The sequence below is a fragment of the Talpa occidentalis genome, unplaced genomic scaffold (assembly GCF_014898055.3).
Source record: "Talpa occidentalis isolate TD23 unplaced genomic scaffold, MPIMG_talOcc4v2.1 talOcc4.5, whole genome shotgun sequence".
NCBI lineage: Eukaryota > Metazoa > Chordata > Mammalia > Eulipotyphla > Talpidae > Talpa > Talpa occidentalis.
This window is the reverse complement of record NW_023604861.1, coordinates 68,984,383-69,004,558: the sequence shown is the minus strand read 5'-3', so window position 1 is coordinate 69,004,558 and position 20,176 is coordinate 68,984,383. Positions and strand designations below refer to the sequence as shown.

Below are 20,176 nucleotides of genomic sequence, written 5' to 3'. Positions count from 1 at the left end.
TCATTTTATTTTGGAAGAGGCCTCAAGAATTTGTATCATGCTTCAAGGTGAAACATTTTGGGTTGCTTTACTAACATTGCTCTATGGTTGCTAGCTTGCTTCTATCTGCCTGAAATATTTGTCTGGATAAAGTTATGTTGGCCTATGCTTTGTGGCAGAGAACTTAAGGGGCTGTCTCTTTGTTGATGCACTGAAATGGACACAAATCCCACAACTTCCTAAGTCTACTCTTGTACATAGTATCCAGAAACATAGCTACACCAGGATCCTGAGGTTCCATAAGAAAATAACAATCCAATCTTTACATTAACTAACTATAAATGTACATTTTTTTATTTAGCACATATTTAAGAGGCTGGACTCTGCTTATGCTTAGAAAGCACAATACCCACTTTACTTCCTTGTTGCTCAATTTTGAAGGAAGGTTTAGTTGAAAATAACACTATTAAAAGAGGATGGCCCAAAAATTGGTAATTCATTAATTCTTCTCTCCACCCCCTAGAAGCTGCTCCAGGTCAGGAGGAAGCTTCAAGTATGGCTGCGGGATTCAGCATAGGGAAGAACCTCTTCAGCCACACTGCCATTAGCCCACATCATGGGGCTTTGCAAAAGAAATCCAAGGAATAAGTCCTCAGATCTTTTGAGGACTTTGGGCCTCCCTCATGACACAGGGTCATCTCTCACCTCAGCACAAGGAGTGATACTCCTTAACTTGAACACTGGGTAAACCACCATCTTAGAGATGTTATGACTCATGGTGCTGAGCTCCTTTCTTGGTGCAGACTGTGGGATTCAGTCAGATCTGGGGCCCACCTGGAACAAATGGAGAGCCCGCCTCACCTGTGCTCAGTGTACTACCGTAGCTTTATCTTTCCTATTTATGTTTTCCACTTTAATCTCTCAATTCCCCTTTTTTTAAATCTAAAAAAGATAATAAGCCTATAATGAGGGTTTTTGAAGATATATATAAATTACACTCTGGCACACATATGCTGTAGTAATAATAGCTGGCATTTATTGAGTGCTGACTATGCACCATGACAGATTATAAGCACCATACAGGTGTGTTTAATAATCATTCAACTCTATAAAGTTGGTGGTAGTATTATCCCCATTAAAGATGAGGAAACAGAGGTCAAGAGATGTTAAGAAATTTGACCAAGGTCTCAAATCAATCTTAGGTAAAATTGGATTTGAACCCATGTCTCCTAACTCTATGTCCCTGCTCTAAACCCCTACTATTATGAAACCTATTAGAGTTATTTTAAAAATATAGTGTCTTTGGCTTGTTTTTTTTTTCTCTCTCTCTCCCCAAAGTTGAGAACAGACACATTTCAGGTGATTGCTTTGTCCACAACTTCTCAGCATCATAATGGAAGCTTCCATCTCCTGGGAAACAAATGGTAGCTTTACCATTATGTTGTTTATTTTTGCAGTGAGACCATTGGTAGTACATAGAGAAACCTTTGTCCAAAAAGGGATATTCATTTATAATTAATATACTGCTGATCTTATATTCAATATATTCACATAAGTGGCCTTAAATCCTCTGTGGAGCAAGATGGGGGTACAAAGAAACAATATAAATACAGAACTTCACATTGCCTCTAACACAGACTTTATGATAAGTATTAACATATTACCTTTATATCCTTGTTCTGTCTCCCTGAGGTCAATTTTTGTTATTGGTTTGAAATCAGTATCCCATAATCTTATGCACCCATCTCGTCCACCAGTAGCAAAGCCTTCTTCACAAGCATACATGCTGAAGATTCCAGCCTGTTGGTTAAGTTAGATAATGCTCAAGGCTGCATTCTAAATAGTTATGATAGTTGAATCTTGATTAAGAAAACAAAACAAAGTTAAACAAAATAAAAACAAACCCCTTATTCTCTATTTCACATCCTCACTATAGACCAAGCAGTCATTTTATAATATCCTTCATCATAGCTAGATTAAAAACTAACCACAATAACCACCAAAGCAAACTAGTTTAAGTGCTCCTTTGCCATTACTCAACTGATGGAAAGTTGTAAAAAGAAAATTGCTCAGGTATATACAGGTCAAAGCATACAAAGATCATAAATTCCATTATGTGACAAAATCTTACAAAGAAAAGTAAGATGATTAGGGTGCTTCATATAAATTGCTGCCCAAAATATTCAAGTAAAGATATGTGGGCTAAGAACACAAACATATTGACAGGTATGAAGGTATCTGAGATGCACCTCAGTGAGCTCCATAAGACCCCACCTGAGTCTAACTGAAAGTACAACTCACATTTGTCTTAACTTGCTAAGCATCATTTGAAGGCACTTTTACATATCTGAAAATGTTTCATAATTTAAAGATGCTTTTCCACAGGAAAACACTTTAAATGATCTGTTCAAAAGCTTTGCTAGAGTATAATGTTGACTTAAGATTCAGTATAAAGAGCATCTAAGTTATTCAGGCAACTGCTTATATGAAGAACAAATACTGACTTCCTAATTGTTTTTAGAGATGTTTCATAATTAGCAAAGCCAAGAAAATTGGTCTTCAACATAAGATAATGAAATCTAAAATGGCATAGCTCTTTTGCTAAGAGTTGCTTAAACATTTCTTTACATTATAAGTAATAGGAAATCAGTTTAGTAGCAATAAACTAAAGATCTTTCAAGTTTCCAGTAAACATTTTACCAAATTGCATTTACTACCATAGGCTTTATCTTTCACATCATCTTCCCCATTCATCTGGGCACTTTCACCTTATCTGTGGATGTAGCAATGTCACTATTGTAATACATGAGTGAGCAGAGTAGTCAGAAGTAAAGTTTGTCCTTGCTTTTTTTTTTTTTTTTTTTTACAGGGCAGACCATCAAAACAGAGAAATTTAATAGTGGTATCTATTTACATCTTAACAGCTTGTGATGCAAACGAGGAGGTGATGTGACTCTACTCATTCAGAGGAAAATCTACCTTACTAACCACTGAAAAAATAATGGTTGTTTACAGTCTTATTATGGGCCATAGGCCACCAGTGATGGCATCATCTGAGACCCAGAGTCAGAATTCAAATCTTAAAAAGACCTCCAGAAGATTCAAAGGCACATTAAAATTTGAGAAGAGTTGGCCTGAAACTAGTCTGTCAAGCTATTTTTTGACGAATAATGACACTAATCAGCCAATCACTAATAAAGATAAAAGCTAATTAAATTGTTACACAGTTGAAATATTTATTTTAGGTAAACAAAAATAGTTTGGTTCTAAAGCAACAGGAAAAAAATACAGAGATTTGTACTCTTAGTTTATTAAATAGTTCATTTCCAAATTTCTATGTGGAAATACTTACACTGTGTGCTCCTTGAATGGTGCGTACTAAGTTGAGCCCTTTCCAGACATAGATGTCGCCATTTAAAGCACCAGAGTAGGTGATGTCTTCTTTGGCACATGCAAGGCAAAGAATGGTCTGAAGATCCCCCGTTTTGCCAAAAATCCCTCTTTTTGCAGTCAGGGCATTTCCACATAGCGTCCAAAACTAGAAAGTAGGTGGTAAAATAAATCCCCAAATAGAATAGTCTGGTGCATCACATTGCTATTTACTTATGTTTTGGTACATTTTACATAATTTGCAATAGCTAAACTAGGCACACATAATTTAACTTGTTTTGCTGCAACAACAGAGAATCACAAAACATTTTAGTCAACTACTAGATTGGGACAAAATTTTAATGATATTTTTTAACTTTCAAAATTCCAAAATTGAACAACCCAAATGCCCAAAAATAGATGACTGGATCAAGAAGATGTGGCATATATTCATTCACATGTTGTAATGCAAATTGGCTGGAACTGGCAGGTACCAGTAAGAATGGCACATATCAAAAAAACAAGCAACAACAAATGTTGGTGAGGATGTGGTGTAAAAGGAACTCTCCTACATTGCTGGTGGGAGGGAAAACTGGTCCAGCCACTATGGAAAGCTGTCTGGAGGTTCCTCAGTCTACTAAAAATGGAGCTACCATATCACCCGGCAATTCCACTACTAGGGATCTACCCAAAGGACACAAAAATATTGATTCAAAAGAACACCGGTACACCTATGTTTACTACAGCACTATTTACAATAGGTAACCCCCTGGAAATAACCCAAATGCCCAAAAATAGATGACTGGATCAAGAAGATGTGGGCATATATTCATTCACATGTTGTAATGCAAATTTGGCTAGAACTGGCAGGTACCAAGGGGTTCATTTGGCCCACGGTAATCCCCCAGGTCCTTCTGTCTCTGATTAGAGACTGGAGGAGGATTAACAACATCTACAAATCTGGTAGGCTCATTTGCTGTAAAACCAGCCAAGCAGACAATGTTCAACTGTTATTTTTTTTCAAGCTTTCATTTCATTTCAGATAATTGTAATCTGTCTGCTTGCTAAATGCAGGATTTGCAAAAACTAGCAAGGATTTCAACCTAGCTATAAAAATTTTCCATGAAAATGTGCTCTGGAGTGCATCAAAGATGTTTGCACTCAACTTGTTGCACTCAACTGCAATCATTCATCTAATATTAGCAGGTGTAGGGGAAAAGGTGGGGATCCTGGAATTGGATACAGAAAATAAAGATAGTGAAGATAACTTCTTGAAATCTACTGAAATATGCCCTGAATTTCTTACTAAACAAACATTAAAGAATGGCTGGGTGGGCATTTGCTGATCCTTCATCTGAGGTAAAAATGCTTGGTTATGCTTAGAAAAAAATGCCTAAGTCTGCTAAAACAAATTTAACAGCAGAAGCAACTCTCAAAATCTACAAATGAAGTTCCAAGGTTTTATGTTTCCGCTTTTAGAATTAACTGAATGAAGTTAGAGTTAACTAAAGGTGGGAAGAAATAGGGAAGAATCTGGTATAGTCTATTAATTAAGCAGCTAAATCTATTATTTTAAATAATGTGTGGGTTTTGTTTTTTGGAAAATGGTAAGCCAGAATAGATCATTTAAGAGGTAGCTTAAAAGTGTAAAGAAGACTACACAGAAAGCCAGAAATGAGCTTAAATCTTATCTGTGCCATCATTTTTGTGATCCCAGGAAATGTGAAAAGAAATTAATATCATCATGTCCCTCTTTTAATAAATTCAAGAGATAGTGACCCGACCCCCCCAACCCCAACCCCACTCTGCCCACCTTATTTTTTTGGGGGAAGAAATTCATTTTCAGGGAGATTAAATCATTTTCCCAGAATCAAGTAGAAGGAAATGGAACCAGATTCAAAGTCAAATCATCTCCTAGGTCTTGATTTCCTCACTCGAGAATACCCAGTTTGGATAGTGGCTTCTGGGTCTGGGTCCCAGACTTTCAGAGAGCAGCCATAACTTAGTGGAAATAGGTTCATCTTGAGATCACCCATTTCTTTGCTTATGGCTGAACAAACAAGTCGGTGGTGCCTTTGCTTTATATCAAACTGACCAGAAACCCATGTTGGCATATACTTATTTTTGATTAATAAAAAATTTTGAAGAAATTTATTGTTTAATGGCTACAGTGTATTTTGTGGTCAAAATCTTTCAAAATACTGGTTCTCTTGGAAAGAAAATTTAGACATTCTTTTGTGATGAAAATATTGATAATCTGAAGATACTCTTGGCCAAGGAGATTTCTGCTTCCCAGTTCTATGATTCCATGGGCGACCAACAACCCCTATTAACTCCTGGCTGAAATGTAACCTCTCCTCTGGGTTCTGTTGTCTTCCAAGTCATGGCTACCAAATTCATCTATCCACTAAGTCCCACCTTACTTAGCATCCCCTTCCTGACACACATTATTCTCTACGTAGTAGGAATCTCTCATAAGAGAATTTCTAGTATCTCCCCTAGATAATTTCAGTTTTGCCTCTCTTATGCAATGTTGTTTTAATCGCTAAACTTCAAGCAAATTGAAAATAAGGCCAGATTTCATTCAGTCATGTGGTACAAAAAACAATAAATGTTTATTAAATTTAATAAGTTTTTGAGTCTTTCAAGGGGATTGTATAAAGCATGAGAAAGAACCCTCCAACTGCGGCTGAAGCAAAAAGTGCTAAAGCAAAAAGCACTATAGTAAACATTCTCAGCTTAAAATTCTCAGGTCTTTGAACAAGGATTGCAAAATGTTTATGATGGACATCTTAAACATTTGAATAGTGTGACCTATAGATTTATAGTTTTGTCCCATGTTTTTTCATTATTCTTTTTCTTATTTTGGAAGTAACAAGTGTTATCGTAAAATAATTTAAAACTTAAGTAAATCATCAACTCACTACCCAGAGACAGCTAACATTTTGGGATATCCTTCCAAACCATTTTCTGCATAAATATCAAATCCACAAATTTACTCCACCTAAAAGTGGCTATAAAAAGACTGGAATGTTTCCCAGTAACATTAAATCAACATCTAAAAAAGACTTACCATGATTGTACGGTATTTCTTCATATGGATAAATCATATTTTTTTAGCCATGGGCGAGGGAGGGGAGTTGTTAGGAGGTTTCAGGCTTCCGTTTCCTTGGTTGTATTTGCTATTGATAAGTTATTCAGCAAATAATCAGCATTTGGTTCACATACCTAACAATTTCCTTAGGTATGGACATTTCTAAGGCTATTGATAGATACTGCCAAAATTATAGACTGAAAAACCATACTCATTTACCTCTTCACCAGCACAGTGTGAGAGTATTCATTCACTAAATCCTTGCTAACACTGGGTACATTTTATTCATAATTTTGATAGACCTAAAGCATTATTAAGTTTTTTATTAATTATTAATGAAATTTAGCATTTCCTATGTCCATTAGTCAACTATGTTCCTATTTTTGTCAGTTGTCTATGTTCTTTGTCCATTCTGCAGATCTGCTAAAAGTCTTTATATTTCAAGAACCCAACACTCTATCTATGCTTGTTACTTATACTTTGCTAGTGTGTGATTTTCCTATCTTGTTTCTTAGGGTCTGGGGAAAAACAGAATGTTTTAATATGTATATAGTTGAATCTACAAACTTATCCTTTATGATTTCTTTCTTTCCTTTTGAATTAGTATTTAGGTTAGCATTTCATTAACTGAATTTTCCTTTTGAGCTGCCTACTGAGCTTATAACTTGATTGTCCTTAATTTGCATTTCTGAAAGAAAGCCCCATCAGCTGATTTTAGCTTGCTTCAAGATCAGAGGAGGTAAGAAGGCTCTAAATTTAAGAGGAAAAGTGTCAAGTCAAGTGGTTTTGCAACACCAGGTTATATATATTTAACACCTAAAAGTCTCTTCATACAAGATACAAAATAATTTTAGACTATCTACTTTACCTTTATGTGTTTTACTCCACAGCTAACCACTCTATTTGGCTGATATGGATCCCAGGAAATATCAAAAATCTGTTTAAAAAAAAATTAAAAGACACTATGCAGGTTATTTGTAATTTTTTTGTCTTCTTTCAGATACCACTCCAATTGTCCAGATTCTGTCTTAATGCTTAGACTACACCATTACCAGCACAGGCTGAAAATGGAGAGGGTTTGGCTCTGAGGATAATTCAGGGACATTCTATTGCCTCACGTCTACTTACCTTTGGCCTAAATAGAGAGGTAACTAATCACAATCATTGAGAACAAGCTGGGTATATTTTTAATTTCATCCATATGGGATAAACAAATTCAGATGATTTAGAATAACTTTTAAATCAAATTTGCTATAGCTTTCCACAATGCTAATAAACATTTTGGAGAGAATTTTTCAATAAAAATAAAAAGAATTATAAAATGCTTCATTTTAAGTTGAAAAAAGGTTTAACAGTCATCCAAATACAATGTGCCCAACAGTTTCTAATAATCACAGACATCAATATTGCTGAGTATAAGAAGAATTTCTCTGGCACTAACTTAGCCTACCTAAAGGGCCCTTTAGGTCACTATTTTAATCTGCCACAAAATACTATTAGGTTGTTGGAAAAGTCTTGACGTATTTTTTCTATGCAAAAATGAGTCATGACTTTTCGGGCAACCCAATATTATATTTTCACTTCTCCAAGGAACTGAAAATACATCCACTAATTTTATTTAGTATTCTTTTAAAAAGTTACCAGATAGTTTGCAGGTAGTTCTATTTCAATTTTGGAAACAGTGGAGAGAAGACTGTAAACCTTGAAGATCAAATCATCCATGGCAATTGTTTCAAGTATATATTCCCAGGGCCCACCTGTGTGATTTTGATTCTGTGGGTCTACAACTAGGGTCGGGCACCTGAATTTTCAAAGCGACCCCAGGAGATTCTGATACAGGTGGTCAATGGACAATATTCTGTGAACCTCTAATCGGGAAAAAAAAAATTGTCATGACCAGAGTCTAACCAAAGGAAACGTTTAGGAAGCTAACTTCTCATCCCATAGAAAGGAGCAATGTGGACCAATCATCAGAGAAAGGGGAAGGTTTGATAACATTCTACTTGAGAGAAAGGAGCAATTGTGGACAACAGAAGAGCTCTTGGACCAAGTACCCATAAGTTTCAGCATTTCTAACCTTAACCTCATCTTCTCTAAAAATGAGTGACATCATCTCAGTTCTGTTATGACATCAATGTAGACAATGCATCTAATAAGATATAAAGCATTCATTATACAAACGAATACAAGGGATTAAGTACTCTAGCCACTAAAACAATATTGAAGATAATAATTTGTCCATAAACTCAAGAATAATTCACACTGGCATCATTAAGAAAGAGTAAAACTATATGTGATAACAATATGCTGGGAGAACAGTATATAAAAGTATTAATTATGCAAGACACTGGAGAAATAGCTTTCCAACTGGCTGATGCACATGCCTATGTTATATGCTGTCTTGCCTGCTATGACTACGTGGAATTATCATTTCTAATGACACTGACATCAATACGAATTTAAGTAGATAATGATTTACATTCAAATTCTCAAATATAACAAAAAAAAATCACAAAGTTGTCATGACATTTGAAATTTAAATATATACTTACAAACATGTTTTATGAATATTTTCTAGCAACTATTTCCATTTCTAAAGAAATATCTAAATTTTACAATAGAATTTCAAATTCAATCCCATTTTGATTTTATGATGCAAAAAGCCTGTATGAAAAATTTCCTTTGCCTGTGCAAAGGAAAAATAATTTAAATAAATCATTTGATCACCAGAAGAGATAGTGTCAATATAGTTGCTAATCATTAATTAATTTTTAAAAACAGTAAATTTTTAGGAAAAATCTAGATGTGACATATTTACTTTTAACATATTACAATTTGAGAAGCTACATCATGATCTCTTCTCTCTCTCATACCCCCACTCATGAAATCTATTTGATCCAACAAATTCTTACCCGGTCTGAGTGGCCAGTGGCTGAGGCCAAAAGTTTTCCCTTCCTCCAATCCCAAATGCAGACTGTGTTTTTGGCATCCAATCCCACAGAAGCTAAACGCTTTAAAAAAAAATAATAATAATTTAACACCTGAAAATTATGGCAAGATTCCCTGCCATGCATGCCTTCTTTCAACAAATGGTTACTGTTTATCTACCTACTATGAACCAGGCATTTAAACTGCTTATGAAGGAAAAAAAATTTACCTTAAAATAAAGTTATCATAGTATATAACTTCCACAGCACATACCATGATTTCAAAAATTGAATAGCTGCAACTCATTTATCCTTCTTAAACACTGGAAACATAAGTACAAAATCTTGTGAGGTCTCTGACTAGTCAGTGGAAATCATAGAAGAACTTGAAGGCAGGGTAAAATCCTAATTGAGATTTAATAGGATTCTATTAACCTAAAACCCAACCAAACTGCAAAAATGAAGAGTTTGACATATAGAGAAGAAATTCTATAACTGAACATTATCTTCATTCCTTCTAAATTTTCATAATTTCACAAGCAGGTAGAGTGACTAAAGGAGATGCAATTTTAGTCAAATATCTACTGCTTTATCTGCCAGCACATATTCTTTGAGTTCTGATCAAAACTTGTCTTAAAAGGGAAAAGAAAATACCGCATGAGTGGGATACAAAATCAAAAGTGCCAAAAGAATGCCCAGGTCAGAGCCCTTGGCAGTCGCCACACCTAGGGATAGCACAATGTGACAGAGGTCTGCAGTACAGGAAGCTGGCTTCTCTTTTGACTTTGAGTAACCTGACATAAGACACTGAAAAATTAACCTCCTCAAATCTCAATTTTCTCATTTGTAAAGTGAGTTGAAACTATTTGATTTGCCTACATAGTAGGATTCTTTACTGGACCAGTAAAATAATGTAAATTAAAGAGTTATAAAAACACAGTACTACCCAAGGATGAGCATATCAGAGTCTGTGTACTTCATGGAGCATGTGTGGGCATATGTGTGCATGGAATGACATACTGCTACATGTGCTAAGTGTATTCATGTGCTGTTATTCAAGTTTTTCACTAAAAATGGCTTCCTTTGGGAATATTTAGTATAAAAAATAGGTAGTTGGCAGTTTTAAAATGTATCCTTCAGAAGGGGGTGGTCTTTGTTGGAATTTTTTTAAAGATTTATTTATGCATACAAGAACTGGGGTACAGGCCAGAAGTTTTGGGGGGGAGTGAGATGATTCACCAGAGACAGTGGGGAGCAGAACAGGCAGATCTACTGAAATACACCACTGAGGGGAGCAGCGGGTGAGTCAGGAGGAGTCTGCTGCACCATGTGGGTTGCTCCCTGGCCAGAGATCAAACTCATGCTGCAGTGGCTGTGGATAGCTTCATAGGTTGCGTCTTAACCCCTTATACCACCAGGCCCTTTGTTGGAATTTTTAATTGAGAGTTCAGGCAAATGATTATAAGACATGATGTTTTTATTCATATATGAAAATTCAAAGTGGGTGAATTCTATTCAGATTATTCTTTTTTTTTTATTTTAATAGAAGAGGCAGGTAACATAAATATGGTTCCCCAAATAAAACCCAAATTTTTTGACTGAGAAAAAACAAAAGAAATCTATTGTGTTCATTTGTAGTGACAGGTCCCGTGGCTACCTGAAAAACATTTCTATTGCCTTTTGTTGCTTGTGAGGTGATGGACCATTTGTCCATTTGTCATTTTCTAAATATCACTTAATTCTAGTGAACTCTGTTCAGGGAATAAGACAGACCTGAAGCATCAACAAGCCACGAAATTCATCTTAGCAAACAAACAGGAGGCTATTTTTCTCAACTGACAGTTAAAAAGCATGCAGACCACCCATACACCACCCTTCAAAATGGAATGTACAGGAAAATAACTAGAATTCTAACACAAATAATTAAAAGTTAAAGTTGGATTTTCCGCTGCATTACATTGTTCTTCTGATGTTTCAGAGCAAATTTTTTGATGAAGAATGCTGGCTAGAAAAACAATCAGATTAGAAAAGTGCAGGTAATACACATCTAGACACAGATTTGCACTCACACATAATCATTGCCATGTTCATTCAAATTAATCAGAAAGTCAACAACTGCCCATCTGAACAAATGTCACTCTTCAGCTATCTCTTTCATACATACAATAGAATGCATGTATTATCCTGACTAAACTGAAGGAGATTACTGAGTAGTAAAATAAAAAAAAAAAACACACATATGTAGTGAATCTAGTTATAGAAAGAAAAATGAAGAGTTAATGATCACTACTGTCTCCGAATAGAAGAAAACAACAAGTAAATGTTAACTGTTAAAAAGGTTACTCAAACCAGGTCAAGTTTCATAATCCAATCAATTTCCTGCAAATTTCTATTGTTCAAGATGCTGGGAATAGTTTCATAGGTCTTTCCATGTCATAAACTTACAGAATTTACTGAAATTTTCCAAAAATTTAGTGGAAGGAATTAACTGGAAGAAATACAGAAGGCAGGGCCTCCCCGGTAGCGCAGTGGTTGAGTGCTGGGTTACGAAGCTGCCCGCAGCCTCTGCAGTGCCAGTTTGATCCCCGGCCACCGGGCGAGGGTCCCACATGGTACACAGACCTCTCCTGCTGCACCCGCTGCTCCCCTCAGCAGTGTACTTCGTCAGTCTGCCTGTTCTGCTCCCCACTCTGGCTCTGGTGAATTCTCTCACCCTCCCGCGCTTCTGACTGTACCCAGTGCTTGTATAAACAAATAAAATAAATCTTTAAAAAAAAAAAAGAAATACAGAAGGCAAAAGAGACAGAGGATGTGGCCCAGGAACAAGGAGAGGCTGGGGAGAAGTCACATCCTTAATGAAGAGGTGAAAGCAGTGAAAGCAGAAGTGCTCCCTCTGTGTTTCCAGTCCTTTTGCCATTACATTTTAAAATATTGAGATATAACTGATATCTATAACAAATTTGCATAGCTTTTCTACCAAGAGTGGCTGGAAGGCAAAGGAAAGAAGACAATTTGGGGTGACTGGGAAGGCTTCATGAAGATCTTGGAAGAGTCTTTGAAGAATGAATCGATTTAAGGGGCAAAGAGAGTGAGTAGGGCACATGGGGGTGGCGAGGACAACATGAGAAGAGTGGAAGCATAAGGTCTGATAGAGGAATATCACTGACTAGCCTAATTTGATTGCAAGGAGATAGTGAAAATAAGACTAGAAAAAGTTGTCTAGTATAGAACGCCCAGCGGCAAAGTATAGACTTCATGCAATGGGTGTGCCAGACATATGTTGTTCTAAGCAAAATGTTATAACACGTTTTTTTTCAGTTGGTGAGATGTATTTCAAGAAATTACCTATGTGGAGATCATTTGTAGGGTAAGGAAAAAGTATCAGGCTTTTCTGCCCTCCCGCCATTAGGATAGATGAGGGAACCCTGTGGTCCTGAATGCATGCCTGATGGTGGGCCCCTGAAGTGGGTACACCTGGGTACATCAAGACTGAGTTTATAAGGGCGGTGTCATGGGGACGCCAGCAGAAGCCAAGAACGAACGGAGCCGAGAGAAGAGAAGCAGAGAGAACACCAGAGAGCCCAGATAGAGTGAGGATTTGCTGGGGGCTGGGAGGACTGCCAGCCTCCAGGCCCCCCAGCACCCCTGCCTGCCATGTGCCTGGTAAATCTAAATAGCAAAAGCCACTGAGGACTCTGACTCCTCTTTTACCTGGTCTGCTGGATCAGAAAACCTGCACTGTGTCATTCCTGCCCTTTACACTAGTTAAGAGGGTATTTAAAATAAGGCAGTTACATGACACTAGTTTGGAACTTAGAGAATGGAAAGGGGAAAATTAACATAAAAGCTATTGTGAAGGGCCTCCCCGGTGGCGCAGCGGTTGAGCGCTGGGTTGCGAAGCTGCCCGCGGCCTCTGAAGCGCCGGTTCGATCCCCGGCCACTGGAGGAGGGTCCCACATGGTGCGCAGACCTCTCCTGCCGCGCCCACTGCTCCCCTCAGCAGTGTACTTTGGTCCCTCTGCCTGTTCTGCTCCCCGCTCTGGCTCCGGTGAATTCTCTCACCCTCCCGCGCTTCTGACTGTGCCCAGTGCATGTATAAACAAAACAAACAAACAAACAAATAAATAAAACATGCCTCTATTAAAAAAAAAAAAGCTATTGTGAAGAAACCAATAGATACACATGACTCTGTGACAGCCTGAACTGGAAGGTATAGGTAGGGGAAAGAAGGAATTAAAAGTGACAACAAGTTAGAGTCAGAGAATCTTCTCAGTGAATTACTAAGAAGTGATATTGTATTCTGAAAGCAAGGGGAACTAAGGGGATGAAGAGCTAGAGGTTTGTGAAAAGTTGTTCTAACCCTTATTCCAAATAGGAAGCCAAGACTAGAAGACAAAGTGGAATTGCTAGGTAAAGATGGACTGGATCAGTGAGTTCATGACTTCCTTGCTAGGGAGTCTTTAATCAGATGATGAGACTGGGAGAACCCAAAATGGGGTGATTCCAGTGCTGGCAGTTAGTACAACAAAACTGATAAAAGGATCAAACCTGTAGGATGCAAAGAGGCTGCAAACAGAGCCAGCATTGTTGATGGACTTCCTTGAGCCGACAGGCCATGTAATTCTAAATGACTGGTGAGAAGTTATTAAAGAAAAGGGAAATCAGAAAAGATACATACCTGTCCATCTGAGTCGAAAGCCAGACAGGCAACTCCATGTGTATGGACATCTTTAAGAATAGACACAGTCTGGACGTTATAGGAATCCCATATGCATATGTATGGCTCCTTCCCGACTTGGCCAGTTGCAACGAGAATTTTATCTGGGTGTAAGGCAAGACTGAAAGAGAAAAAGCCTTCTTTTCACATCTTCCAAATGATCAAAGTTAATGTAAAAGTAATACATACTTTCAATGAGGTGGGGAGGGGAGATTTAGAATTCCCAATTTGCATAATCAGCAAACCATAGGACCCACATGGCTTGCATCAGGAAGTGATGTTGTTTCCCTAAGGAAGATTCCTCTTGGTCTAAAAACACTCTCTCTAAAATCTAAGGGAGCACTGGCTTTATCGAGGGAAGCACATGTATGTTGCCATGAGACTGCACATTCCAATTTGCCTTTTTGTTGTTTCCAAGTAAACCCATTTTATTGGTAAATGACTGACTGCTTTTTGAGATCAACATTTCTCATTTTAATCATCTAACAACACAATCTCAATAGTCTGAACTGTCCCCAAAGTAATCACCTGATAAATCTAAATAGACTCAACTTCGGCAAAGAGAAGCTTAGCACAGTTTAACAATAATTTCATCTTATCTTACTCAATTACCCTGAAAATCAGACACTATTATGATTATAATTCTGTGACAAGAAAATCTTCTGTGTGGTTCGATAATTGCATTATGTCATGATATTTACTTACTGATTTTGAAAATATTACTCAGGTTTTAAGTTTGCTTTTGACTTTAATCTGAAAAAAAAATGCTGTTGCTAGGAGAAAGTGCACTTCTCAGAATTAATTAAACCTGCTTGCAAAAGCTCTGGATACCATCCTCATTAGGATTTCAAAGCATGAAGGGGTTCCAGAGTCAAATGTTGTTTCTGTATTTATTGCTACAGATTATGTATTTTAAATGAAAATTTCTATTTTACAGAAATCATTATGACATCAAGAGAACTACAAATTACTATGCTTGTGGTTTGTGTAGCATTTTCCTTCGGTAGTCTAATCAAAATAAAATTTTGTCAAAAGCAATCTTGAATTTCTAGGGGTCTATGGAATTTAAGAGAAATGTTATTATTCCTAAATGAGAAATCATGCTAATGTTTTAAACTTATTGTGTAAAAAAGAATGCCTTTCTAAAGATAGGAAAATTTTTTAAAAAACACACAGAAAGAACATATTACCATATAAAAAAATCTAGCAGATAACATTACAAAATAAAGGGTCAAGTTCCTATTTTCTTTTTCAATTTCAGCATCTGTTTATACAGTTAAGAGAAGCAGAACTTTTTTCCCTTTTCAATTTTCAGCATGATTTTAATAAGAGAATAAGCTCTGCAAACAGACTCCTGGATTTGTCTGCTAGAGCTCCTGACAACCTGCTTCTATAAACAGATGTCTTTTACCTCAGAATCCTCATCTGTAAAATGGAACTAATATACACAAATTTATGTAACAAATACAGCACATTTAGTACCATAACCTGGCACAGAGCAAGCACTCAAGTTTCTTTATCATCTTAACATGTATAAGAGCCATTACACACATACAACCAACACATGCATGTTTCTGCAGATAACATGTGCATTTCAAAACAAACTACTTACTGGTTCTCCCCTTTCTCCATGTGTGGTCCCCCAATCTGCAGCCACCAACCCCCACAGGCTGTCACGGTGACCCTCATCCCAATGAATTCCTTTTTTACCTTCCCAAGAGACTTAGTGTCATTCTTTGTCCCTCTCCTTACCAGGGGCCTTCCAGGGAGGGCCCTTACAACCTGGTGCAGAAGCAGTGCAGGAGTTCCCAGAGTCCTACTCTGCAGGTCCTCAAACCAGACGCTGCCCCCAAAGCTGAAGTCTGCTCTGCCAGAGCCTGGATGTTTATCTCATTAAGCAAACAGGTTGCAGCTGGCGCCCATGTCTGGCCTGCCCTCTATTCTGCCTAAAAATTTAGGCTGTGCATGGAGGGAGGGAGCGCAGGTCCAGATTGTGGGCAGAGAGGATGAGCTGGCAAGCACTGGGCACTGGAGTGACTCAGAGCACGATGGACTCAGGCCCTACATCTAACACCACCACCACTCCTCCAAAATCAAGCTCGAACTCAGGATCTTGGGAGCTCTACCCGGCAGCAGAGGATTCTGGAAAGGGAAACACCTGGGTGCCCTGGTGCCAGAGGCCCAATGTTCCGGGCTCATCAATAAGGAGTCTGGCTCACAACACGTGGGAAGAAAACCCTAATCCTCCTCAAGTCCTGATCCAACCCCCACCCCCAATGAAGAGTCACAGTGAGTGCAAGGGTTTTGCCCCAGGGGCCTGGACAGGTGTTGAGAATCCAGATCTGCTGTAAAGGTTGTGCAGGGATAAGGCTGCCTGAGGTCAGCACCGGGGAGTAAACTGCACTGGTCCAATACCTTCCAGGAGGACAAAGCCCTGGGGGCAGTGACCCAGGCATCTGTCATACTCTTTGGAACCCGAATCCTGTACCTGCCAAGGCCCAAGGCTACAGCAATCAGAAATTTGCTCCAGACCAGTCATTCCCTTCATCTTCACACAAGCCCCTCCATCAGGAAGTAATCTCATTTGTGAGCACTACCTGGGCTGCAGCAGGCAGGGGAAGCCTGGTCTTAGTTGGGGGAATGTGGCTTCCCAGAAAGACAAACAAGGCACAGGTGCCCACGTGGCTTTGGCTGCCCAGCAGGGAGGAGTGCCTGTCCAGAGGGCAGGGCAGGGAGAAGATGGGATGCACTATATACTTGAAGATGAACTATATACTTATTTCGATTCATTAGTCAATTGCATTTATATGAACGAATCTATAAAGGAAGATATAGTTGGTATTTGTTATTATTTTATTTTATTTTATAGACTTGGAATTTTTTGAAATATAGTTTTTTATAGATTTTTTTGACAAATTGAACAAGATGGATTTATTTTTTTTGTGATATCCAAAGATTAATATTTAAAAAAAATTTTTAGACAATATTTGCTTCCCCCCACCCTCTCAGGTTGAGTCCCCCTAGAATTTCCTTCCCCAAGGTACCCATGCACCATCACCACAGTCCCCTGTGCTCTTCCCTCCCTCCCTCTAATCCCTCTCCCTCCTCCTCCCTTGCAGTATATTTCTGATTTGTAATTGTCTGTTTTTGCTTTGTTGTGTTTTGTACTGTTATTATTTTTTTTTACACTGTTTTCCATTTTTAGTAGACTGAGGAACCTCCAGACAGCTTTCCATAGTGGTTGAACCAGTTTGCACTCCCACCAGCAATGTAGGAGAGTTCCTTTTTCACTACATCCTCGCCAGCATTTGTTGCTGCTTGTTTTGTTTGATATGTGCCATTCTTATTGGTGTAAGGTGGTATCTCAGTGTGGTTTTGATTTGCATTTCCCTGATTATAAGGGATGTTGAACATTTTTTGATATGCCTGTTGGCCATTTGCATTTCTTCTTTGGAGAAATGTCTTTTAAGTTCTTCTGCCCATTTCTTGACTGGATTGTTTATTTTGTTTTTGTTGAGCCGGGTGAGTTCTTTGTATATCTTTGTGATCAGTCCCTTATCAGGTGGATGGAGTGCAAAGATTTCTTTCACAATCAGTGGGGTGTCTGTCTGTTTTGGTTAATGTCTCTTTTGCTGTACAGAAGCTTTTCAGTTTGATGTAATCCCAGGTGTATATCTTTGCCTTCACTATCACTACTTTGGGTGATGAATCTTTAAAGATGTTTCTAAGATGTATGTCTTATAGTGTTTTACCTATATTTTCTTCTATGTATTTTATGGTTTCAGGTCTTATGTCCAGTTCTTTTTAGATATATTTATTTTTTATTTTTTAAATTTTATTTTTTTCCATTGGTGCTGTGTTTTATTTTTTTATGTTATATAAATTTTACTATAAATCAGAGACATTCTGCAGGGGAGAGGGAGAGAGAGACCAAAGTGAGGGTGGGAAGAGCACAAGGGACTATGGTGATGTTGCACGGGTAAATTGGTGGTGGGAATTCTATGAGGACTACACCTCACCTGAGAAAAGAAAGCAACCATTGTATGAAAAAAGACTTTAAAACCTTTTAAGGTTGTAGAGTACTTTAGCATTCAGAGTTGGTGAGAAAAGACCAGTAAGTTATGAAAAGATGTGCCCAACCTCAATTTTGCCAGGATATCTCTGGGTATTCGATGGTATCTAGATATCCCAGAAAATGTAAGTAATTTATGTAATGCCATATTTGTGTCATTACCTAAGCGAATGGAAGAAGTGTGAAAACCTTTTGACAAACTGGTATGTTTTAGTCCATTCATTCATTCAACAATCCCTTATTTAAGGACCAATGAAATTTTAGGCACAGCACCTTAGATAGATAAACAGAAAATACACTACCCCTCTTTCAAGAAGCCTCCCTTAAAAGGAAGGGCAGATATGTAAACAAGTAATAACAATTTGGAGGATGGAGTTGATGGAAGCTTAGAACAGAAAATTGAGGTTGAAAGTTCCACAAGGCCAGCAACCAGATGTGGGAACAGAAACTATTTATGAATCGTTAAACCATGGAAAAGATGGAAAGTGGGTTATGGAGAAATGTCAGTCGTTATAGAGAAGATCACCAGACCTCACAGGTTAACCCAACCAGATCCTACAAGTGATAGATTCCACAACAGATAAAACTCCATGAGGGAATAAATTCCCCTCAAAGATCAGTATGTAAGAACAACCCTTGCTCTGGCAAAATGCAGCTCTTTGCCTTCCTGTGTCTTTGCAGGTGTCTCTGTTTCCTAATAAACCTACCCCTTTAAAAAAGCAGCTTCTTGCCCTTACAGAACTCTTGTCTGCCTCTATGCATTCTCCCCTTTCTCCTTTCCTTTCTTTACAAACTTGCTCTGTGCTGCTGAACACGGGACTCTGCTGAAATCATTTATCAGAGAGACTCAAGAATTTCACTCAACGAACCCCAGCAGAGTGACCATCAGCTGCAAAGGACTTTAGGAAGAGTACGAGTTCATATGAGAGACAAGGCGCCAAGGGCATCCATCTGAAAAGACAATGTCAACAGTTAAAGTCTTACAGAGACAGCAGAAGTGAGCCAGTCAGGCAGACCTTGCAGCCTTGAAGGTCTTACTAAGTAGGGCTAGAAGTTAGGGCACCACTGACAACTATTAACAGGACACAAGAACTAAGTTTCATGTTTTAGGACAGTAACCCTAGAAGTGGCTAGACACAGTGACAAGGACAGATGGGGGAAGCATTAGGTAAGGAGGCAGGAAGATCAGTTAAGGACCAGGGAAAGACAGCACTACACCTCGACGTAGACGGGGTGGAGGGGATGGAGAAGATGAGTAGAGATATTTAAGGAGAAGAGAGAAAATTTTCAGATGCTTGAGGCTAAGGAAAACCTCAAGTATGTTAAAGTCTACAGAAGTTGTTAAGCTTGTGCAACCAGGTTTCTAACTCACAGAGTTTGGCAGCACTAGACCTTCACAACTGTGAGCCAGATCCTGGGAGTCCTAGAGCCTTGACTCCACCCAATTTAGTGGAGAAACCAAGGAGAGTCCTCAGGTTAGCACCACACCTGGAGTCCTGAGGACTCTGAAGGAGAGGATTTGACTAGAATGTATGCTCCATGAGGGTAAGTGCTGTTTCTAGCACTCTACACACAGTTCCTGGAACACCCCAGGGCAGAGGAAGCACTAACAAAGTGTCTGCTCAAGAAGGAATGAATGAGGCCAGCAATCACAGCTGCCACATTGCTTCTCCTACAGCTACAGGTAACAGGTTCTACACAGGATCTGGAAAATAAAAAGGAATAAGCACATTTCCCCTAGATTCAGAAATGACTTAAAGATAAATGAAAATCTTCTGCTATGATGACACCTTCTATTTAAAAATGCTCGAGATTCATGGGGCTCTGAAGGAACCAGAATTTCTTTTTAATCATGGTGCCAGGCAGTTGTTCTTACTGTAATTCCATGATTCCTGATTTTTCTCAATTCCTTAAAGAAGGAGGGAAATGAAATAAAAAAGCTTTGGACAAATCTTTAAAGAGACCTTCAAAATAGTCTAAGTTCTTAATGAGCAATTCAACCCCAATTTATCCCATTA

The 20,176-nt window shown here is 38.2% G+C and overlaps 1 protein-coding gene across 1 annotated transcript in view; it reads right to left on the bottom strand.

Annotated features, from left to right (window-relative positions):
• EML6 (EMAP like 6) overlaps positions 1–20,176 on the bottom strand; it is a 282,524-nt gene that overhangs the window by 152,311 nt on the left and 110,037 nt on the right. The window contains exons 2-6 of the mRNA XM_054687741.1: positions 14,048–14,207; positions 9,355–9,453; positions 7,311–7,379; positions 3,332–3,517; positions 1,644–1,779 (exon numbers count right to left, since the gene is read on the bottom strand). Of these exons, the coding sequence (XP_054543716.1) occupies positions 1,644–1,779; positions 3,332–3,517; positions 7,311–7,379; positions 9,355–9,453; positions 14,048–14,207 (650 nt within the window). The remainder of the gene's footprint in view (positions 1–1,643; positions 1,780–3,331; positions 3,518–7,310; positions 7,380–9,354; positions 9,454–14,047; positions 14,208–20,176) is intronic.